At 35.7% G+C, this 18081-nt stretch overlaps 2 protein-coding genes across 4 annotated transcripts; both read right to left on the minus strand.

Moving 5' to 3' along the window:
* Positions 1 to 9422: 9422 nt before the first annotated feature.
* Positions 9423 to 12969, minus strand: LOC149402060 (NADH-ubiquinone oxidoreductase B18 subunit). Of its 2 annotated transcripts, XM_089610220.1 has the most exons (3): positions 12591 to 12969; positions 9925 to 9965; positions 9423 to 9570 (listed from the first exon to the last, which is right to left on the minus strand). In XM_089610220.1, coding segments are annotated over exons 1-2 (279 nt in total). In that variant the 5' UTR covers positions 12869 to 12969; the 3' UTR covers positions 9423 to 9570; positions 9925 to 9964. The 2 variants fall into 2 exon arrangements, with proteins under 2 accessions (XP_089466346.1, XP_089466345.1); XM_089610219.1 differs by lacking the exon at positions 9925 to 9965 and having other exon boundaries at positions 12591 to 12965.
* A 1894-nt stretch (positions 12970 to 14863) lies between these two features.
* Positions 14864 to 18054, minus strand: LOC149402061 (cell division control protein 2 homolog). Of its 2 annotated transcripts, XM_089608851.1 has the most exons (9): positions 18023 to 18054; positions 16940 to 16971; positions 16629 to 16846; positions 16394 to 16520; positions 15829 to 15960; positions 15543 to 15709; positions 15366 to 15450; positions 15252 to 15305; positions 14864 to 15158 (listed from the first exon to the last, which is right to left on the minus strand). In XM_089608851.1, the coding sequence occupies exons 2-9, from the start codon at positions 16967 to 16969 to the stop codon at positions 15075 to 15077; spliced, it is 897 nt and encodes a 298-aa protein (XP_089464977.1). In that variant the 5' UTR covers positions 16970 to 16971; positions 18023 to 18054; the 3' UTR covers positions 14864 to 15074. The 2 variants fall into 2 exon arrangements, with proteins under 2 accessions (XP_089464977.1, XP_089464976.1); XM_089608850.1 differs by lacking the exon at positions 18023 to 18054 and having other exon boundaries at positions 16940 to 17165.
* Positions 18055 to 18081: the final 27 nt, after the last annotated feature.

Below are 18081 nucleotides of genomic sequence, written 5' to 3' on the forward strand. Positions count from 1 at the left end.
TATTTGGATTTCATGTCATATGATCGCTTGCACTTGAATCGACGATCCAAATGTCTGTGTTTTTTGAACATGAGTAGGAAGAAGGAATAGAAGATACTGGTTTACCATTTTGTGCGAAAGAACATGAGGGACTATCGAGGCTGATTTTTTTAGGTAGGTTTAGTAGTTTCAGGAGCTGCTCGATCTGATCCTTCGTGAAATTAGGCTGTTTAGAGTTGACTTGTTATTCATGAGAAGTCTCGGCACTGGTTTGGAAAGCCTTCTCCTTCTTCTTCTTATCTCCGGCTGGTTTCCCGTGAAGTTTCCAGCAAGTCTCTCTCGTGTGCCACAGCTTCTTGCAGTAATCGCACCACGACTTCTTCTTCTCTCCTTCGTTTCCATTCCCGTGTGAGAATAGGGCTGATGACTCAATCTGGCTCGCAGAATCTTCGCTGGTGTTACTCATGACCTTCCTCTTGTTTTCTTCGAGTCGAATCTCGGAGAAGACTTCTCTCATTGACGGGAGCGGACGTCTTCCGAGAATCCTTCCCTTCACTTCGTCAAGATCCTTGTTTACACTAGCCAGAAATATGTATACGCGATCATTCTCTTCGCGCTTTTGTTGTCGAGCATAGTCAGCCGCGCTTTCGCACCTATCATCGTGGCACTGATCTAACTCCTACCACAAAGAAACCATCTCGTTGTAGTAGGTTGTCACTTCTCTTTCTCCTTGTCTGGAGTTCCACAGCTTTGTCTTCAATTCGAAGATATGCGATGAATTGCGCAGATCCGAGTATGTCTCCCGGATTGACACCCAGATTTCATTCGCCGTCTTCATGAATAGGTGAGGCTTTGCAATGGCAGCATCCATCGCATTGAGCAGCCACGCCATTACCAGCGAGTTTTCGGATCTCCAGGTGTTATAGCCATTTTCTCCTTCCTTCAACGTCTTCACTTCGCCAGTTAGGTATCCTAATTTTCCCCTCCCATCAATCGCAAGTTTCACTGATTGAGACCATTCCAGAAAATTCCTTCCATTCAATCTATGCCCTGTGATGAGCATAGAAGAATGAACGGACGACTGGGATGTTTCCATGGTGTTTGTTTGAGTGATCGAAGATGAAGAATTTTGGCTGGTCGGTGTGTTTTCCATCGGGTGGGTTGGTTTAGAGCGTGGCTCTGATACCATGTAAGTTTGGGAAGAAGAATTTTCGTATATTATTTCATACGGCTAAGCAGCCTCTTTATACACAAAAGAGATACAATCAAATCCATCTATTCTAGGAACAGAATAAAACATAATAAAACCTAATTCCTATTATAGTTCTATCTAATTACAGCAGATATCTCCAAAATAATTAACAGAGTATCTAATCTAATAATACTTGAAAATAATCTAACTAACAGCTAATTTACGATTTTCTACAATCTCATATATTGTTTCCAATATTTTTCTCATATAGTCGTGTTCATCATCCTTTGATCCGAAATTCGAAATCACATGACAAGGATTTAGCCCATTTCAGAACATAAAACACGTACCCAAATTGTTTACCGAGACTCGTGGATAGAGTAACATTTCGAGTTTACCCCCCAAATTGTCACATCATTCACGAACGTCGACATAAAGCTGGAAATTTGGTTAAGCGAAGTTAACTGTGAATCAAAATTCTCGGTCATAGGTTAACCTTTAACCTAAAAAAAAAATCAACTCAATTAATTGCAATTAACCGAATTAACCGTTGTGCATTAAGTGCCCAAAACGGTAATAAACACTTACTGTCTTACTCTGCCATAAACTGCCACAATATGACCATGTGAGTGTGTACAAGTAAAAGATAAATATTTACAGCCGCCGAATTTGACCAAAATCCAGACTAGAAAACAAAAAAAACAAAAAAAAAAAGTGTTGTAGTGGCTAAATTTAATAGTCGCACATAACAATGTTACAAACAATGTTACAACTTACAATAAATGTTGCAAGTGACTTTCAAATGGTGTAGACATTAAAAATTCAAATTACTTCTTAAATTTATATTGAAATTTCTCTTAAAAAAAAGTTGCACACTAACACTTAAAAAAAGGGGTAATTAAGCTAAGTAGCCTCCTGAAAATAGCCAATTTATTTTTAGCCAACGTTCTGTAAATAAGTGGTAAATAGCCAGGAGGATTTATTTACAACAAAAATTGGCCGAGACTACCCTTCCATTTTCCCGCCCACTATTTTCCGGGTCATTAATACGTGATCAGCTGTAATATTTGGATATTAATGCACGCGAAAATCGAGGAGTAATTAAAACCATCAGCTGCATTCACATTAACACGCAACCGCTCAAAAAAATTGTTTAAAAAAAAAAGAGATGCCCAAAAATCGCAGAGAAGAAACTGCTCAAATTTTAACCGGAAAAAAGATTCAACACCTTTATTTACAATCGAAATCGAAACCCAGAGAAGAAATACAGCGACGACGAAGAAGAACGAACACGGGTTAGTAAATAAATCAAAAATACGATTTGTATCGGTCTTGTTTTACTGCTCTTCAGGAAAAAAAAAGAGAGAGAGATTTGGCCGCCATCAATGCCGAGCCCGAGCACCCCCCTCCTCTCTCTCATCGTCATCGTCTCCTTCATCTCCTTCTCCTATCTTCTTTTTCATTCCTTGCGCGCCATCAATGGCCGAGACCGAGCACCACTCGCGCGTGTTCCAGCCGAGAAAAAGAGGACAGCCACGAGCCGCCGAGGATGCCGGACCGAGAGGAGACACCGGGAAATGACGCGTAGAGCACCGGAGAGTTGATGACACAGCCATAAATCGTCCTCCTCTCCGCGATCTGCGTCCAAGGTCCCGATCTGCGACACCGCGAAGAACAGTTTTTTTTTTCCTGGTTGTTGTTCATAGAAAACATATTTACAGTATATCCGTGTAAATAAGAAGCATATTTACAGTATATTCATTGTAAATACACAACATATTAACAGTATATTCATTGTAAATAAGAAGCATATTTACAGTATATTTGAACAGAAAAAAAATTCTGGAAATATTTTGAGCACGAAAATTCTGGAAATTATGAATATATGGAAGACAAAATAATATCAATAAATGAAGAATATATTTACAGAGTTTAACCACGAAAATAGATACTAATTACCTAAAGTCAACGCTAAAAACTTCCAAAAACATAACAATAAATGAGCTATTAATTTTCAAAATCTGCAGGAAATTTCAAAGTTCAAATTTGAAAACTTCCCTATTCGGTTTCTACGAATTAAATAAGGGCAAAAGTGTAAACCTAATTTAATTAATAAGCTGCCACGTAAGCAATATGGCTATTTACAGCATATTAACGAAATGTTGGCCAATTTTAAATTGCTACACTTTCCGTGGCTTAAGCAGCCAATTATTTGAAAAAAAAATTACACAATTAAAACATGGACATGAAAACATCAACATTTATCATAGTTCTATAAATCAAAATACAATTAAACACAATCACAATCTTCTTCAAAATTATTCGTTGAGACCCCAATCGTTGAATGCTTCAACAAAATCTTCGTGATCTTGCGATAGCTCAGACGGCATCTTTAGCTTGGCACGTTCCCAATCCTTGACGCACGTAAGAATCTTCACTAATTTTGGCCTAAGTCGCGCACGTCGGTCATCCATAATTCTTCCGGCGGTGCTAAAAGCGGCTTCGGACGAGACGCTAGACACCGGTACAGTTAGTAGATCTCGAGCAAAGATGGATAAGATCGGAAATTGTGTTTGATGCGTCTTCCACCAATTGAGCAAGTCGAGGTTGGCTCGTTAAATGTCAATGAATTGTGCGTTGATGTACAGGTTCAATTCGTTAGTATCGGTGGGAGTAGTTGGTGAAGTAGAGGTTGTGGACGAAGATGCCTCAGCTCGGTAACGGTTGAAATCGGTCCAACTCTTCCCCGCCGGTGAATTTGAGAAGTTTGGTATCTCTTGTACCGGTCCTCCATACTTGTTTTCGTAATAACTGTAACATTGAACAATACTCTCCCTGACACCATCATAACTAGAATTATAATCAAATCCTATATTATTGCTAAGCATTTGAAACCATAATTTAAGACCTCTAAATCTAATGCGTGGATCTAAAATGAATGCATAACAATATAAGTTTGGCATGGGAACAAAATATTTTTTCCATACCTCCTTCATTTTTGCGACGACGGGGCCTAACAGTTCATCTACTTCGTATTTTTTGAAAATGACACTCATCTCGTACAGTTTGTGTATGGCGAGAGGAGACGTAGGATGTTCGTAAGCGGAGAGGTAGTTTGTGACATCAAAAAATCCTTTTAAAAATTCACAAACGGCCTTAGCCACATCCCAATCATCGTTTGTGATCACTTGACGTCCGATCTCAGCATGATAAAACGAAGTGAAAAAATCTTTGTATGGAATGACTCTTTCCAACATCACATACGTCGAGTTCCATCGGACGGGCATGTCTTGCGCAATGATGCGTGGCTCGACACCACAACCTCTGCAATATGCCTTCCATCGGTCACATCGTGTGTTTGGGTTGTTCATTTCCGCCACGGATTCTCGGATACGTGAAATGTGCGGCTTGAGAAGGGCAAGACCGGCTTGAACCATCAAGTTGATAATATGAGTCACACATCTTTGGTGGAGAATTACTCCTCCGGCATGGTTCCCAAGATGATTCTTCAACTCCGTTATTGCCGTGGTGTTGGCCGATGCATTATCCATCGTAATAGCAACAATACGGTTCACGAGACCCCACTCTTCCAATACCTCGTTGATGCGATCGCTAATATTTTTTCCGGTATGGCACACGTTCATATGCTCAAATCCTATAATTTTTTTATGCAAATACCAATCTCTATCGACATAATGAATGACAACACTCAAATAATCATTTTTGTTAGATGAGTTCCATATATCACTAGTGCATGCAATGTTGTTTTCGGGCATACTAGCTAATGTTGCCATATATATTTTCCTATCATGTTCATATAAATTCATTAAATATAAAGTAGCCGTAGGACGAGACACGGGTTTGTAATTAGCATTGAAACCGTCTCTAACCATTTGTACAAAGTGGGGGTTAGAGCCTATCCCTAGTGGTTGATCGGTAGATGCAATAAATTTAGCTATAGCTCGTCTACCCTTTGCTTCATCATATGAAATTGTACTTACTTGATCGATTGACTCTCCTCGTTTCTCATGTGAATTGATATGGTAGCGTAGTGATGATGTGCCTCCACCGGAGTAAGCAAGAGTATGTGTACAAATTTTGCACTTCACTTCATGGACATACGAAGAACCATCGGGGTACGTTGTGACGACCTTCTCAAAGACTTCCCAAACATCGGACCGTTGACTTCCGCTAATTTTACTCTTTTTACGGCGATAGCTTGTTGGAGCGGTGGTGTCGATTTGATGAGATCCCGTTGAAGAGGGTGGTGTGGGTTGTTCTCGAGGTTGTTGTTGAGGCGGTTGTTGTCGAAGAGAATGTTGTGATTCCGGCGCCAAGGTTGGTTGTGATACCGGAGTGGAGATTGGTGGAAACAATTGTGCCCTTGCCCTTCGAGAACGACTACGTTGAAATATGCCTTGTGCCAATGCTTCTTGCTCTTGGGTATTGGCAAGGTGAGGAAAATTTCGTATAGTGGTATTGATATCATCAACGGTGTTCATAAATTGTAAAGGGTCTTGGAAAATAGGAGCATTGACGTCAAAATCATCAACATCATAGCCATCGGGTGGTTGAGTTTCGGAATCGGAATGGTAAGACATATTTAGTATTGTGTAAAAGAGGAAGAAAATAATTGATGATATTTGGCTTTGTGAGTTTGTGAAAAATGGATATGTGTATGTGTTTATTTATAGACGTGTGTTTGTGTGGAGTTGTAAAAAAAAAATTGACCGTTTTATATTTTGAACGGTAATATTACCGTTTGATTTGGTAAAGAACAAAGATTTTTACATTTTAAAAAAATTGAAAAGGGAATTGAGTCTGAACATTGCAGAGTAAAAGTTGTGGTCTTGTGGATTTTGGTCAAATTCGGCATGCTGTAAATATTTTACTCTTGTACACACTCACAAGTCACATCACATGGTCAAATTGTGGCATAAAATGGCAGAGTAAGAGTTTAATATTTTAAAGTTTTTTTTCTTTTTTTTTTCGGTTAACTTATAACTTAACCGGTTAAAATTAACCGAAAATTCGGTTAATTTTAACCGTCCGGTTAATTTTAACCGAATATTTTCGGTTAAAAAATAAATCAAAATTATTTATTTAACCGAAATTTCACATATACGTCGACAAAATAAATCCATGTTCCTCAATTGTAATTCAAGGATTCTTCTAGAGCTAGTGGTTTTTTGGATTTGCACCCCCAATCTAACATGTACTTGTGGAAATCAAAGAAAAGCAATCTCGGGATCCTTAAAAACAAAACATGTGTCAAACCTCAATCCCGCCATGTGTTCTGTAAATGTTATCTCAGAAATCGCGTTAGCATTAAATATGATGTACTTTACTTAAAAAAATTATACCAACTATATAAATGTGATTTGTTATGTGTTTGTTTTATAAAAATAAATATATATCAAATGTAGGAGTTAAAAATTTATGATAGAGTGTAATAAACAGAAAGTTGTTAAATGATTAAACTAATAGAGAATATAACTATATGATTTTTTTTTTTTTTGTTAAAAATGGAGTTTTGAGATAAAGATATATATCGTTTGATATGACATAAATTATATTTTAAAGTATACGAAAATCGCATTTAAAATTTTGAGTAAAAAAAATACTCAACTTTTCCTCTATTGGTGCCCTAATTTTATTGTAGCTTATCGATTTTAATAGATCATAGGAGAAAATATGATGACTATAAGGCTTTCATTAAGAGAAATGGATTTTATGCGGCGACTGGAATTTAGTTTCTCTAATTTAGACTAGAATTATGATTGGCCCATAATCTTTGTAAATGGGTCAATCAGACTAAAAGTGGTGAGTTTGTAATCTTGAAGAAGTTCCGATTGGATTCCTATGCATGTTAATGATTTTCCCCAAAAAAAATTATTCAAGAAAGTTTTAACAGTCCCACCACCCATTAAAAAAATAAAAAATAAATAAATAAATAAATCACATACAATGTCCAAATCAGGAAACATAAATTAATTGGTCCACTTCTATTAGTTTTTTTTTCTTTCTTTTTCAAATTTTCTCATTTTCCAAATATTTTCTTGTACAGAAAGAATAGATTTTAATTCTTACGAATTCCACTACTATCTCGTGTTATTTATTTGAGTTATTATAATGAAATAGTTAAACAAGTTATCTATTGCAGCTATACGGTTAGATTTTTAAAATATTTAAGAAGTGCCCATTTTCCCTATTTGACTCTGCACACACGACAAAGCGCATTTAGCACTGCGGCAACAGACGATGTCCCCTAAATCCTCTGTCGCCTGAGAGAATATGCTCTTGATTTTGACTGGCCGAATTCTAATTATTAGGCTTGCCACATCACTCCTCGACCCACGCGCCACAGCTCGCGTTTGGGTTCACGGGGATCTGATGTTAATGTTTAAAAAAAAAAAAATTATATATTTGAATACTAGGTGCTTTGATCTGATGTGCTAGGGTCTAACGAAGAAACTTAGGCTTAACCAGAGATGTAACGTAGCATACAGCTTTTATTACCCCCCCTAACTTTCCACATTACGTTTGATTTCGACTATATTTTTAGGATTTTAAGAAAATGTAAGTAAAAAGTAAGCTCTTAACCGAAAAAAAAAAAAAATCTCATTTAAAATGAATTGGCTGAGACCATGTCACCTCATTTGCTAGGTCAATCAAATTACCTCCGAAGAATAGGGAAAATGACACACATATATACTATATATTTTTAGTAAAATGTCAAGTTTAACTTTTAATTTTAAAAAATATCGAGTTCATAGTTTCTGTTTAATTCAAATGATGGAATTATACCTTGAAATAGACGACAGTGTCACGATTTTTTTTTTTTTGAATTTTTATTGATTTTCCATTTACGTTGACTACAGATTCGAACATTGAATCCATAATTCAAGTTGCAATTCGAACACAGAATGAAAGTAATCTCTTGGAAGATATGAGTTTTATTATTTAATTTCAATTTAAGACTTTTTATTTCAAAATTGAGAATTTAGAAGTTATGGTACTGATTTGGATTTGATTCGATTTTTCTTATATAAGAGTTAATATCCATGAAAGGAATATTTGTGACACTATTATTCATTTCAGAGTATAATTTCGTCATTTTAATTATGAACTCGACATTTTTTAAAACCAAAGATTAAATTTGACATTTCACTAAAACACAAATACATGTGTTATTTTACCAAGATTTTATAACGTTGTCACTCTTCTTAACTTTTATAAGTTTAAACTAGGACTCCTTTACAAAATACCGCACTTAATATAACTATACATATTACATATGTATCACATAACAACACAAACATTAATGATTAAAATACCGATACCAAGAATCTCATTTTACTAATATTTTAACTGCCTACAAGATATATCAATTGAAGTTAGCAACTCCAACTACCCATCCATAGTAAAAATTGAAAAAAAAAAAAAAAAAAAAAAAAAAAAAACTTTTTTCGCGCAAAAAAATTGCAAGATCTCGACCATATATGATGATTTGAGCCTAGAGATGATGAGTTAGGTGAAGAAGAAAAAGGCTATGGGGACTCGAATTGAACCGCATGAAGAGGCAGTGCAAGAGGGAGAGAAAACTTTTCACTAAAAATCATTCAAAAATCAACATATAAAGTCTAAATCGGGCGGAAAATCCATTCAAAAATCAACTAAAAAGCATTAAAATAACACCCGAACACTTATCCCGCAGAAAATGACGAGATTTGAGCAAAAATGAACATATGACGGACGAAAAATGAAGATATCTCGCGAGATTGAGAGAGATGCGAGAAATAGCGCGAGATTTCGCGAGAAATGCAACAATTCGCGATATAAACTCATACCCTTCTTGCAGCTTTCATTTTTGCAAGATCTCGCGCGAGATACCCCATCTCGCGCGAGATTTTAACCAAAGGAGAAAAGTAGTGAGAGAATAATACGTAAGAGAGTAATGAGAAGTTAGATTAGGGCTTTTGAGTTTTATTTGATCCGGTTCTTTTGAGGCATTTTTGTCTCAGATTATTTTCTTTGATCACTCCTACAAACATCTAACCACTCCTAAAACAGTCATTTGTAAAAACACTCTCTATCTATTGAGTTGAAATAGTCCTACTCACGCTCATTTTCCGTTTTCCCAAGAGCTGAGCGATAATTATATTTTATTTTCTTTTAATTTTTTTTTTCATCTTGAGATACAACTACAAGAGGAGGTAATGGGCTTTTAAACATGGAATGCACTTAAATATAACATTGTTAAAATATCAATGTCACTCTTATGGAACTTTATTTAAAAATCAATGTCCAAAACATCAAGAAAGCAGTTCTCATCAAGACTTTGACTCAAAGAAAGCATCAAAACATTCACATCTTAGCGAGGCCCAACAAGAAGTATCCTGCAGGAGTAAGAATAACAGGTGTCACACAAAATCAACTTAAGAGCCATATTTCGAGGGCAATACTAAGTTGTATGGAACTAAACCTAGCAACGATGGAAAATGTACATTACTTATAGTAATGAAAGCAAAGATTTTTCGATGAATGTACACCAAAAAGAATGATGCTAGCGATGTTGAGAAGATAATAGAGTAACGATAAAACTGACCGATAATACATAGAAAACATAGTAGAGAGTTCCGTACTTCCTATGAGCTAAATAACACAGAAAACATACAAAACTCATTCACGCCCAAAGATGACCTCATGTTGGCCAAAGCCATAGAATTGAAATATCCAAATAAAATGTGTACCTATTCATCAGATCCAATATGGAACTTCTGAATTGGAAGCCCTAAAAAGATAGATGATAAAAAGTATTTACTTCCATGAGCTAGGATACTTTCACAAACAAGCCTTCAATTAAGGGAAATATGAAAAAATCAACAGCACACAGTTCCGATAATATGCATATACAATACAACAATGTTTTAAAAGGCGTAAACGGTATTCGAGGCGATTTCTGTTTTTGAGGCAAGGCGTAAGCCTCGAGGCGTATCGAGGCGTAAGCCTCGAAAGATAGGCATAAATTAATTTTTTTGTATAATCTGGAATCATCCCAAAATAAATTTAGACCGATAATGCTAAGTTTTAACCTTCATATACTAGTTTAACAAAGAAAGCCCAAAAAAACCTTAATCGTTTTAGACCAATTTTAGAGTAATCTATATCAGATAATGAAAACCCTGAAATACTAGTTTTAGACTTACGATTCAGGTTAGGTGTTAAAAAAAAACCTAATTTACGTTTTATTAATCTTTTATCTGAAAAAAAAAAACCAAAAAAGGCCCAGAAAAAGCCCAAACTTTTAAATTGGGCCTTAAAAAAAAATAAAAAAAAATAAAAAAAAAACTGCCCTATTTCATGCGTTTCTGGGCGAAAATTTTCAGGGCTTACGCATAAGGCGCACGCCTAAAAACCAAAAGGCGCAAGTTGACTTTTTTTTTTCCAGGCTTAAGCCTTGAGGCTTTTTCCGACCGCCTCGCCTCAAGGCGCGCCTTGAAAACGCCTTTTTAAACAATGCAATACAATACATATTTTTAAAAAATTAGTCATAGAGACTAGAAGCGTGTTGGAGTTAAATCAGATCAAGAGAAGAGAAGAAAAATATTTGGCGGCATTGCAATTACAATAATATATTTATAAAAAAAAATAAAGATAGATGTAGAGAAGGAGAGAGGGAAGTGCAAAGCAATTGTTGTTTCGAAACTGGATACTTGTTTCTTTGGAGAAAACAACCTTCTTGTAAGCTTGTGATAATCTCATAGTTCACATACAACACACTCCAATCGCATTCCATTAGCAAATTTCATCAAGACTCATATAAGATACGGAATAGGAATCACGAAAACGAAATCATTATTACTTCTGAAAAACCATATACCTTGACATTTTAGCAGTCTACACAACAGATGCCTACCCGCTGATGAATAAAATTTCCAACACTCAACTTTCTCTAATAATAAGTTAAAAACAATAGTGGTAATTCCACACCACCTCCTGTGTGGAGGTCGTGGGTTCAATCCCCACCGCAGCAAAGCTGCCTTCAAAAAAAAAAAAAAAAGTTAAAAACAACCTTTTTCCATTGTAGTTAATTATTGATCTCTTTCTAGTTACAAGTTTTTCCTCCGAATCAGGATCCCACCCATGACTCAAACCAAAACACTACTTCTGTAAGGAGGACTGATATTTAGACATATCACCAAAAAAAAGGGAAAAAAAATATCTCTATCTTATTAATCCATTAGGCTCACCCTAGAAGCGGTATTGACAAAACAATAGGGGATATAAAAGTCACTAAAATTCCCCAAATGTTAAACACGGCAGATCAGAAACTCATCCCGATTTCTTTCAGGTTCAAGTCATCAAAGAATATTATTGAATATTGATTAACACTTCAAATACCAACCAGAATTGCACATCTGTGTATACTAACGAAATTTCTTAATAAACGACCGTCTATGAGCCGTTTCAATATCAGGGCAAAAAAATGGAGCATCCATATAGAATCTTAAAACAGCAGCTAAATTTTAATGTGACGAACAAAAAAGAAAAAGTTCTTTTTTACAAAAAAAAAAAAAAAAAAAAAAAAAACAAGAGACAGACTTTAAAAGAGAATTGCCAAAGACACAATGTTAAACCCAATTTGAAATACGATCAACTACCAGAGAAAAACTACTAATCAGGGCTAAATACGGAGACCTGAATACACCTGTTGAGTCCATACTTCTGATCAGCATTATAAGGCATTGATTCGATGGATACAAAAATTCTAATGGCTGGGCAAAAATCGTATACCCTAGATATTATATGTGATTAAATAATAAATAAATAAAAAACATAATCCTCCATACAACAGTAAACTAGATATTTAAAACTAATTTGTCCACATTCTTCTATGAGTTTCAAAAATGTTAAATAATGGTTCAAAAACCCCTAATCCACGTGGCAACATCAACGAAAGCTAGAGTGCAATAGGAATCCCCTTTATTCTACATACAAGACCGATATTGGAAGACAGTCATCGAAGACGCCTCTAAGTACTGAACCCAATTCAAATCACCATCAACTATCAGAAAATAAATTACTGATAAGGTCTAAACACAGGCATGAATACACCTATTGCGCGCAAATCATCCCAACTCTGATGAAAATTTTAGGCACATTCTTCTCATCAAAATAGATTCAATTGATATCACGATTTCAGACGGCAGAGAAAAAATCCTAAATACATTATTTGACACAAAAATAGTAATAAAAAGCCCTAATCCATGACACAAAAGAAAAATAGACGTCTAAAACTAGTTATGTGTTCAAATTCTGCTATGAATTTCAGTGATGATAATCCATGGTTCAAAAGCCTAAATCTAATGGCAAGACCATTCGAATTGAGAGAGAGAGAGAGAGATGGTGAACTCACTAAGAGGCGTGGGCAAGAGTAATGGAGGTTTGATCCGCTTGGCGGAGGCGTTGCATCTGAAGCATTCGCTCCATGACAAGCTCGTACTCGCACTTCTCGTAAGAGTGACGCTGGTCCTCGCACTTCCATGGAAGATAGAGCTCCGATTGCCGGCACTTGTTGAGAGGGATCAGAAGGTGAGCGCACTGGTCTCTGTAACCCAGCGGCACTCGCGCCTCCACCATCTCCTCCTGCGTCGCTATCATCTTCTTCGACGATCCCTGCGCCAGATCGCTCATGATTTCTCTCTCTCTCTCTCTCTCTCTCTTCTCCGGTCACGATTTTGGGGTTTTATTTTCCCTGGTTGCGGTTTGTATGTACTCGGGTTTGTTCTTTACGGACCTCCTCTTCTACTTGTATCTCGGGTCGGGTCATTTCCATTCCCTCTGCTTGGGCTTTTATTCTTTTGTATTTTTAGAGAAGTCTGAAAAAAAAAAAAAAAAATCGCTTTCTAAATTAATCGCAAAATTAGTGTGTCTAAATTTTTTATCGATAAAATAATAATTTTCATGATTCAAATAATATTTTTTTTATTGTTTATTGTTTCAATAAACATCTCACTGATTCAATCGAGCGTACAGGATATGTTGAGACATCTTGGCCGATGTACGCAGAATTTGTATCTCTGGCAAGTTTCCTGCTTCGTAAGAATGCTACGTGGAAGACCTTCTACGTATATTTTATTCGCGCGAATGGGTAAAGAAACCTTAATTCGACTTCCATGGGTGTTGACCACTATAAAAGAAAAGGTTATGCCCTTAGTGGTCTCTAAACGCATTTAGGGTTCCTAGATGTGCAAGATCGACGAACTGAGAAACTATTTATGTAGTGTGTGTGGTGTGACCCTCTAGATGTTATTCCTATCTCATAAAGCGTCGGAGTATTTCAGAGTGGAAGCGGGAAGAACTAAGATTCTGATGTGTTGAAATTCACGAGTAGTATAGGAACATGTCCTTGAAGCAGGGATCGTGAATATAAGACCATTGTGTACTATTGACTACTTTTCATATAGTGAATTTCATTTTTTCTAGACAAACTTCCCACCAAAGTAATTGAGGCTTCACCGAAATGTGTTACCATTCCTTTTGTCATTAACTTTTACGCACTGCTCTATATTTTCCATATATTGCATCGGAACATATTTTCACATACATTAACTCTACATTGTGTCTGACATCTTGTCTCTGACTAAACATAATTTCAATTGGTATCAGAGCGGGGCACCCAATATCTATGGTGTGTTCCTTGTGTTGTTGACCGTTTCAGTTTGTGTTGGATAATACCAGGGAAGGCAGCTCAATAAATCGTCCAGCGTTGCTTGACGGGACAAATTATGCATATTGGAAAGCTCGCATGTGCGCATTTCTCAAGTCTGTTGACAGTAAGACTTGGAATCTATTATTAAAGGGTCGTCTCCTCCCACCATCTTGGATGAGACTAGCCATGTTGTCTCATTTAAGCCTAAGAAAGACTGGTACTATGCAAAAGATGAGGCTGCTCTTGGTAACTCTTGTGTTCTCAATGCTATTTACAATGGTGTTGACAAGAATATTTTATGGCTTATTAATACCCGTAAGAGCGCTCAGGAGGCATTGAAGATCCTTGAAGTTGCTTGTGAATGGACTTCCAAAGTGCATAGCTCGAGACTCCATCTTATCACCACCAATTTTGAAGCTATGCATATGCTTGAATAGGAGACTATATATGAATTCAATGTCCGTCTCCGTGATATCGCCAGTGAGTCTTACTCTCTTGGAGTAGAGTTGTCTGAAGAAAAGCTCGTTTGAAAGATATTAAGGTTTCTTCTTGAAAGAGTTGGCATGAAGATTACTGTCATTGAAGAAGTGCATGATCTTTCTAAGATGAAAGTTGATGAGCTGATTGGGTCTCTCATGACTTATGAGTTATCCTTCGGTAAACCCGAGAAGAAAATAAGGGTTTTGCGTTCAAAAACTCTATTTTTTTTTTATCACAAAGAGCATGTATATTCTGCATCGGGAGCCGCAGCCGGATCCAATCAGAGATGGAGTTAGGTTTCGGAGGTAACAAATGCAGAGAGGGGTGGAGAAACGGAAATAAAAGGGGGAAAAAAGATGGAGGAAAAAATTGGGCATGAGTTGATTTTAGTAAAGGGCATGAGGGTCTTTGCACAAGTAATTTAGTAATAGGTGTGTTAATTGGGCATGAGTTAATTTAGAGTTTTGGTTCTTTTTTGTAAAATGGTGTCAGAATGATAATATTAGTGTCAATATCCCTAAAAAATCGCGACTTATTCTCAACAACGCCTGAAGTACGAAGTACGAGAACAATTAATTAAATCCTAAAAATGTTTATGATTGATCTTGACTATAAGAGCCAAAGCTTCTTCAAAAGTCTAAAAAGGTATTTGGAATGGAATAGACAAAAAAATGTGTATAAATATGGAAAATATTCCCATGTCAAGTTTCAATCTTTAACATCTTTGAAGTAGGGATGCTTAAGAGAATCAGCAGCAGTTATCCTTTTCACTGGATCCAAACAAAGCAATTTCTGAAAGTAAAGAAAATGAAAAGACAATCACACTTTAATAAACTCCAGTTCATAAGAAACAAATAAGAGTTGTACGTCACTCAACAAACTTACCGAAAGAAGATCAAGACCATCTTCTTCAAGCCCAGGGAACACTTCTTTCAGCTCCTAAGTCACATAAAAAAAAATGTTACAACGAGGAGGGTTTAGTTAAAGATTAAAAAGTACCTTGGGTTCAATCTTTTCCAGCTCAGGGTCTCCATATTGCAGCATTGCATCAGGCCAGTTTTCTTCTGATGGTGTACCTAAGAGACTAAACCAAACGTAGAAAAAATATCATTGGTGTTAAAAGACAGAAAAAAAACTTTAGTTCGAAACAAAGAATAAGCATAAAATGTGTCGTACTTGAAAATGCTTAGTCTCCGAGCAGCGTCGCTTGAGCCACGGAACAAAGGCGCTTTTTTCATCATTTCGCCGAAGAGACAACCACAGGAAAACATATCAGCAGGCAGTGATAACACATTGGAGCCCATGAGAAGCTCGGGTGCTTTGTGACATTCAACATTTATATCCTGGATTGAAAAAAAAAAAAAAAAAAAAAAAAAAAAAAAAAAAACAAAACATGTGTGACTGAAAGTAGTTATTTTAGCTTTAAAAATACGAAGGTTTTTTATGATACGAAATTCAATACCAATGGGAAGTTTGTTATCTTCAACTTCTCATTTTCAAGGTCGATCAACACGTTTCTAGCATTCAAATTTCCGTGGGCTGCTTTGATGGAGTGGTAATAGGCAATGCCAGAGAGAAGCTGATGTAAAAGCTTCTGCAGTGAAACTCAAAACAACATTTGTGAGTTAATTAATCTACTTTGGTACTTAATTGGAACCGTTTTCAATTATGCATTAGAAAAGTCTAGTATTATTGAGTAATGACACAATGATCTTTGGGTTTGGTAGGAATTTAGTGATGATTATATTGGCTGTGTTTGGCATAGCTTATTAAGCATGCTTTTAGCTTTTTCTAATAGCCCGACCGTTTTAGTAAAAGTTGAAAAGTGTTTTTACAAAATAATGAAGAAAATTGAAAAAGCTAGATTTTCGTAGCTTTTGGAAAAAAACAGTTTTGTTCAAAAGCATAATTTAAAAGCGTTTTTTTAAAAGCAAAGCTATGTAAAAAAAAGTCATTGTTAGGCAACAATAAACTCATCATAAAGAGAATACAAACATAAAATTCAAATCTTTCGTCAGTCATCTCACTTTGATGAGCTTCGGATCGCCGGCCTTCACCGGATGCTCTTTCAAGAATTTAATCAGATTCATTCCAGGGTACTCAAATATGAGACGAACAAAACCATCACCCGGATCGTAGTCTATATTGACCAATCTGATCGCCAAAAAGCGAATTAACTCGAGAAAGTAAGAGTAATGGAATGACAACCGAAACAGTAAATTTGTTAAAATAATTCGAAGGTAAGAACTTTCGGGTTCGTACCTTGCGACATTCTCGTGGTCTAATACCTTGTGAAAAGAGACTTCTCTTACTGTCATTAATGGGACCCCAAATTCTTTGTTATTAGGATCTCCATCGGACGGACCTGGTCGTAGAACGAGGCTGTGAAAGGCTACTCTTTGGCCAGTCTCCGTGTCAATGTATATGAACTTAGTCGTTCCCGATTGAGTTCCGATGTTTTCGCATCCCAATCTTTTGTACTGCAGATACACTCGGGTAAGTAATCGGCGAGAGAAGAAAGAAACAAAGGAGGAAAAAAAAAACCAAGAAAATAATTCAATGATTATATTTACCTTATCCATGGCTTGCGATTCTCTAGTCATTTCTGCTTAAGACTCGGAAAAGAAACAAAATATAAATGGAAAGGCCGATGAGAGAAGACGAAAAAAAGCAGAGCGTTAGAGACCTTCGCGCGCCTTTTAAGACTGTACGCCGACTTAACTATCAGCTTGTTAATTTGTTCTATGATTTTATTTTCAATTTTATTTTTCGGGGTATAATAAGTTTTAGGCTTTCTAATTAGAGGAAATTGCGGTATAATTAGCTATTGGTCCCATTTAGCATACTTTTGTTTTTTTAAAAAAAAAAGCGTTTTGGTAAACTGTTTATAAAACAGTTGTCGCTGGTAACAAAAACTGATTTAACGTTTGTTAAAATAAATATATTATAATAAAAAGACTAAATTAGACATGTTCTTAATAATTAAATAATAATTATTAATATGCTTATTTATATACATATATATATATATATATATAAATAATATTTTGTACGAAGATATTACTGTAATTTATATACCAAACTTAAAAACACTTTTTCTAAAAGTTAAGAATCCTAGTTTTTCCATCTCATGTACAAAATCTAAAATCGCTTTTGAAGTTTTTTGTAAAAACAGTTTTGCCAAACACTAGATAAGCAGTTTAGTTTTTTCTAAAAACAAAAACAAGACTTTTTAATCTGAACCAAACGCAGGCATTATTTTCGTCTGGATGGGTTTACTATATAATCTTTCTTTTATGAAAAAAAAAACTACTTATTCTCTTGTTTTAGTGTTACCGTTGCGTTGTTAAGTTTAACAGAATCAAAACGTGTAACAATATGAAAATAAATGGATCGATTTTTAAACAAAAAATTATTAAAAATGAGAAAATTTAATATTATTTTTTGAATTATTTAATTTTAAAACAGAAAATATAACTCCTCTCTGTCTACTACCTCAAACTCATGGACTGAAGATGGTGTCACCTAGTATACAAAAAAATTCATTGATATAGTGTACAAATCCTGTCACAGATGTCAACAAATGACTGTACTTGTTGTCATAGATGTCAACAACTTATATGCAGAAATACTAATAAATTATAATAAACACTTACAATCATTCCATCCTAGGTACTTGTCTTCTTTGCCCTGGTTTTTTTTTTTTGTGTAAGAA

The sequence above is a fragment of the Urtica dioica genome, chromosome 3, assembly GCF_054948205.1.
Source record: "Urtica dioica subsp. dioica isolate 48M chromosome 3, U.dioica_male_clone48M_v1_H2, whole genome shotgun sequence".
Taxonomy (NCBI): Eukaryota; Viridiplantae; Streptophyta; class Magnoliopsida; order Rosales; family Urticaceae; genus Urtica; species Urtica dioica.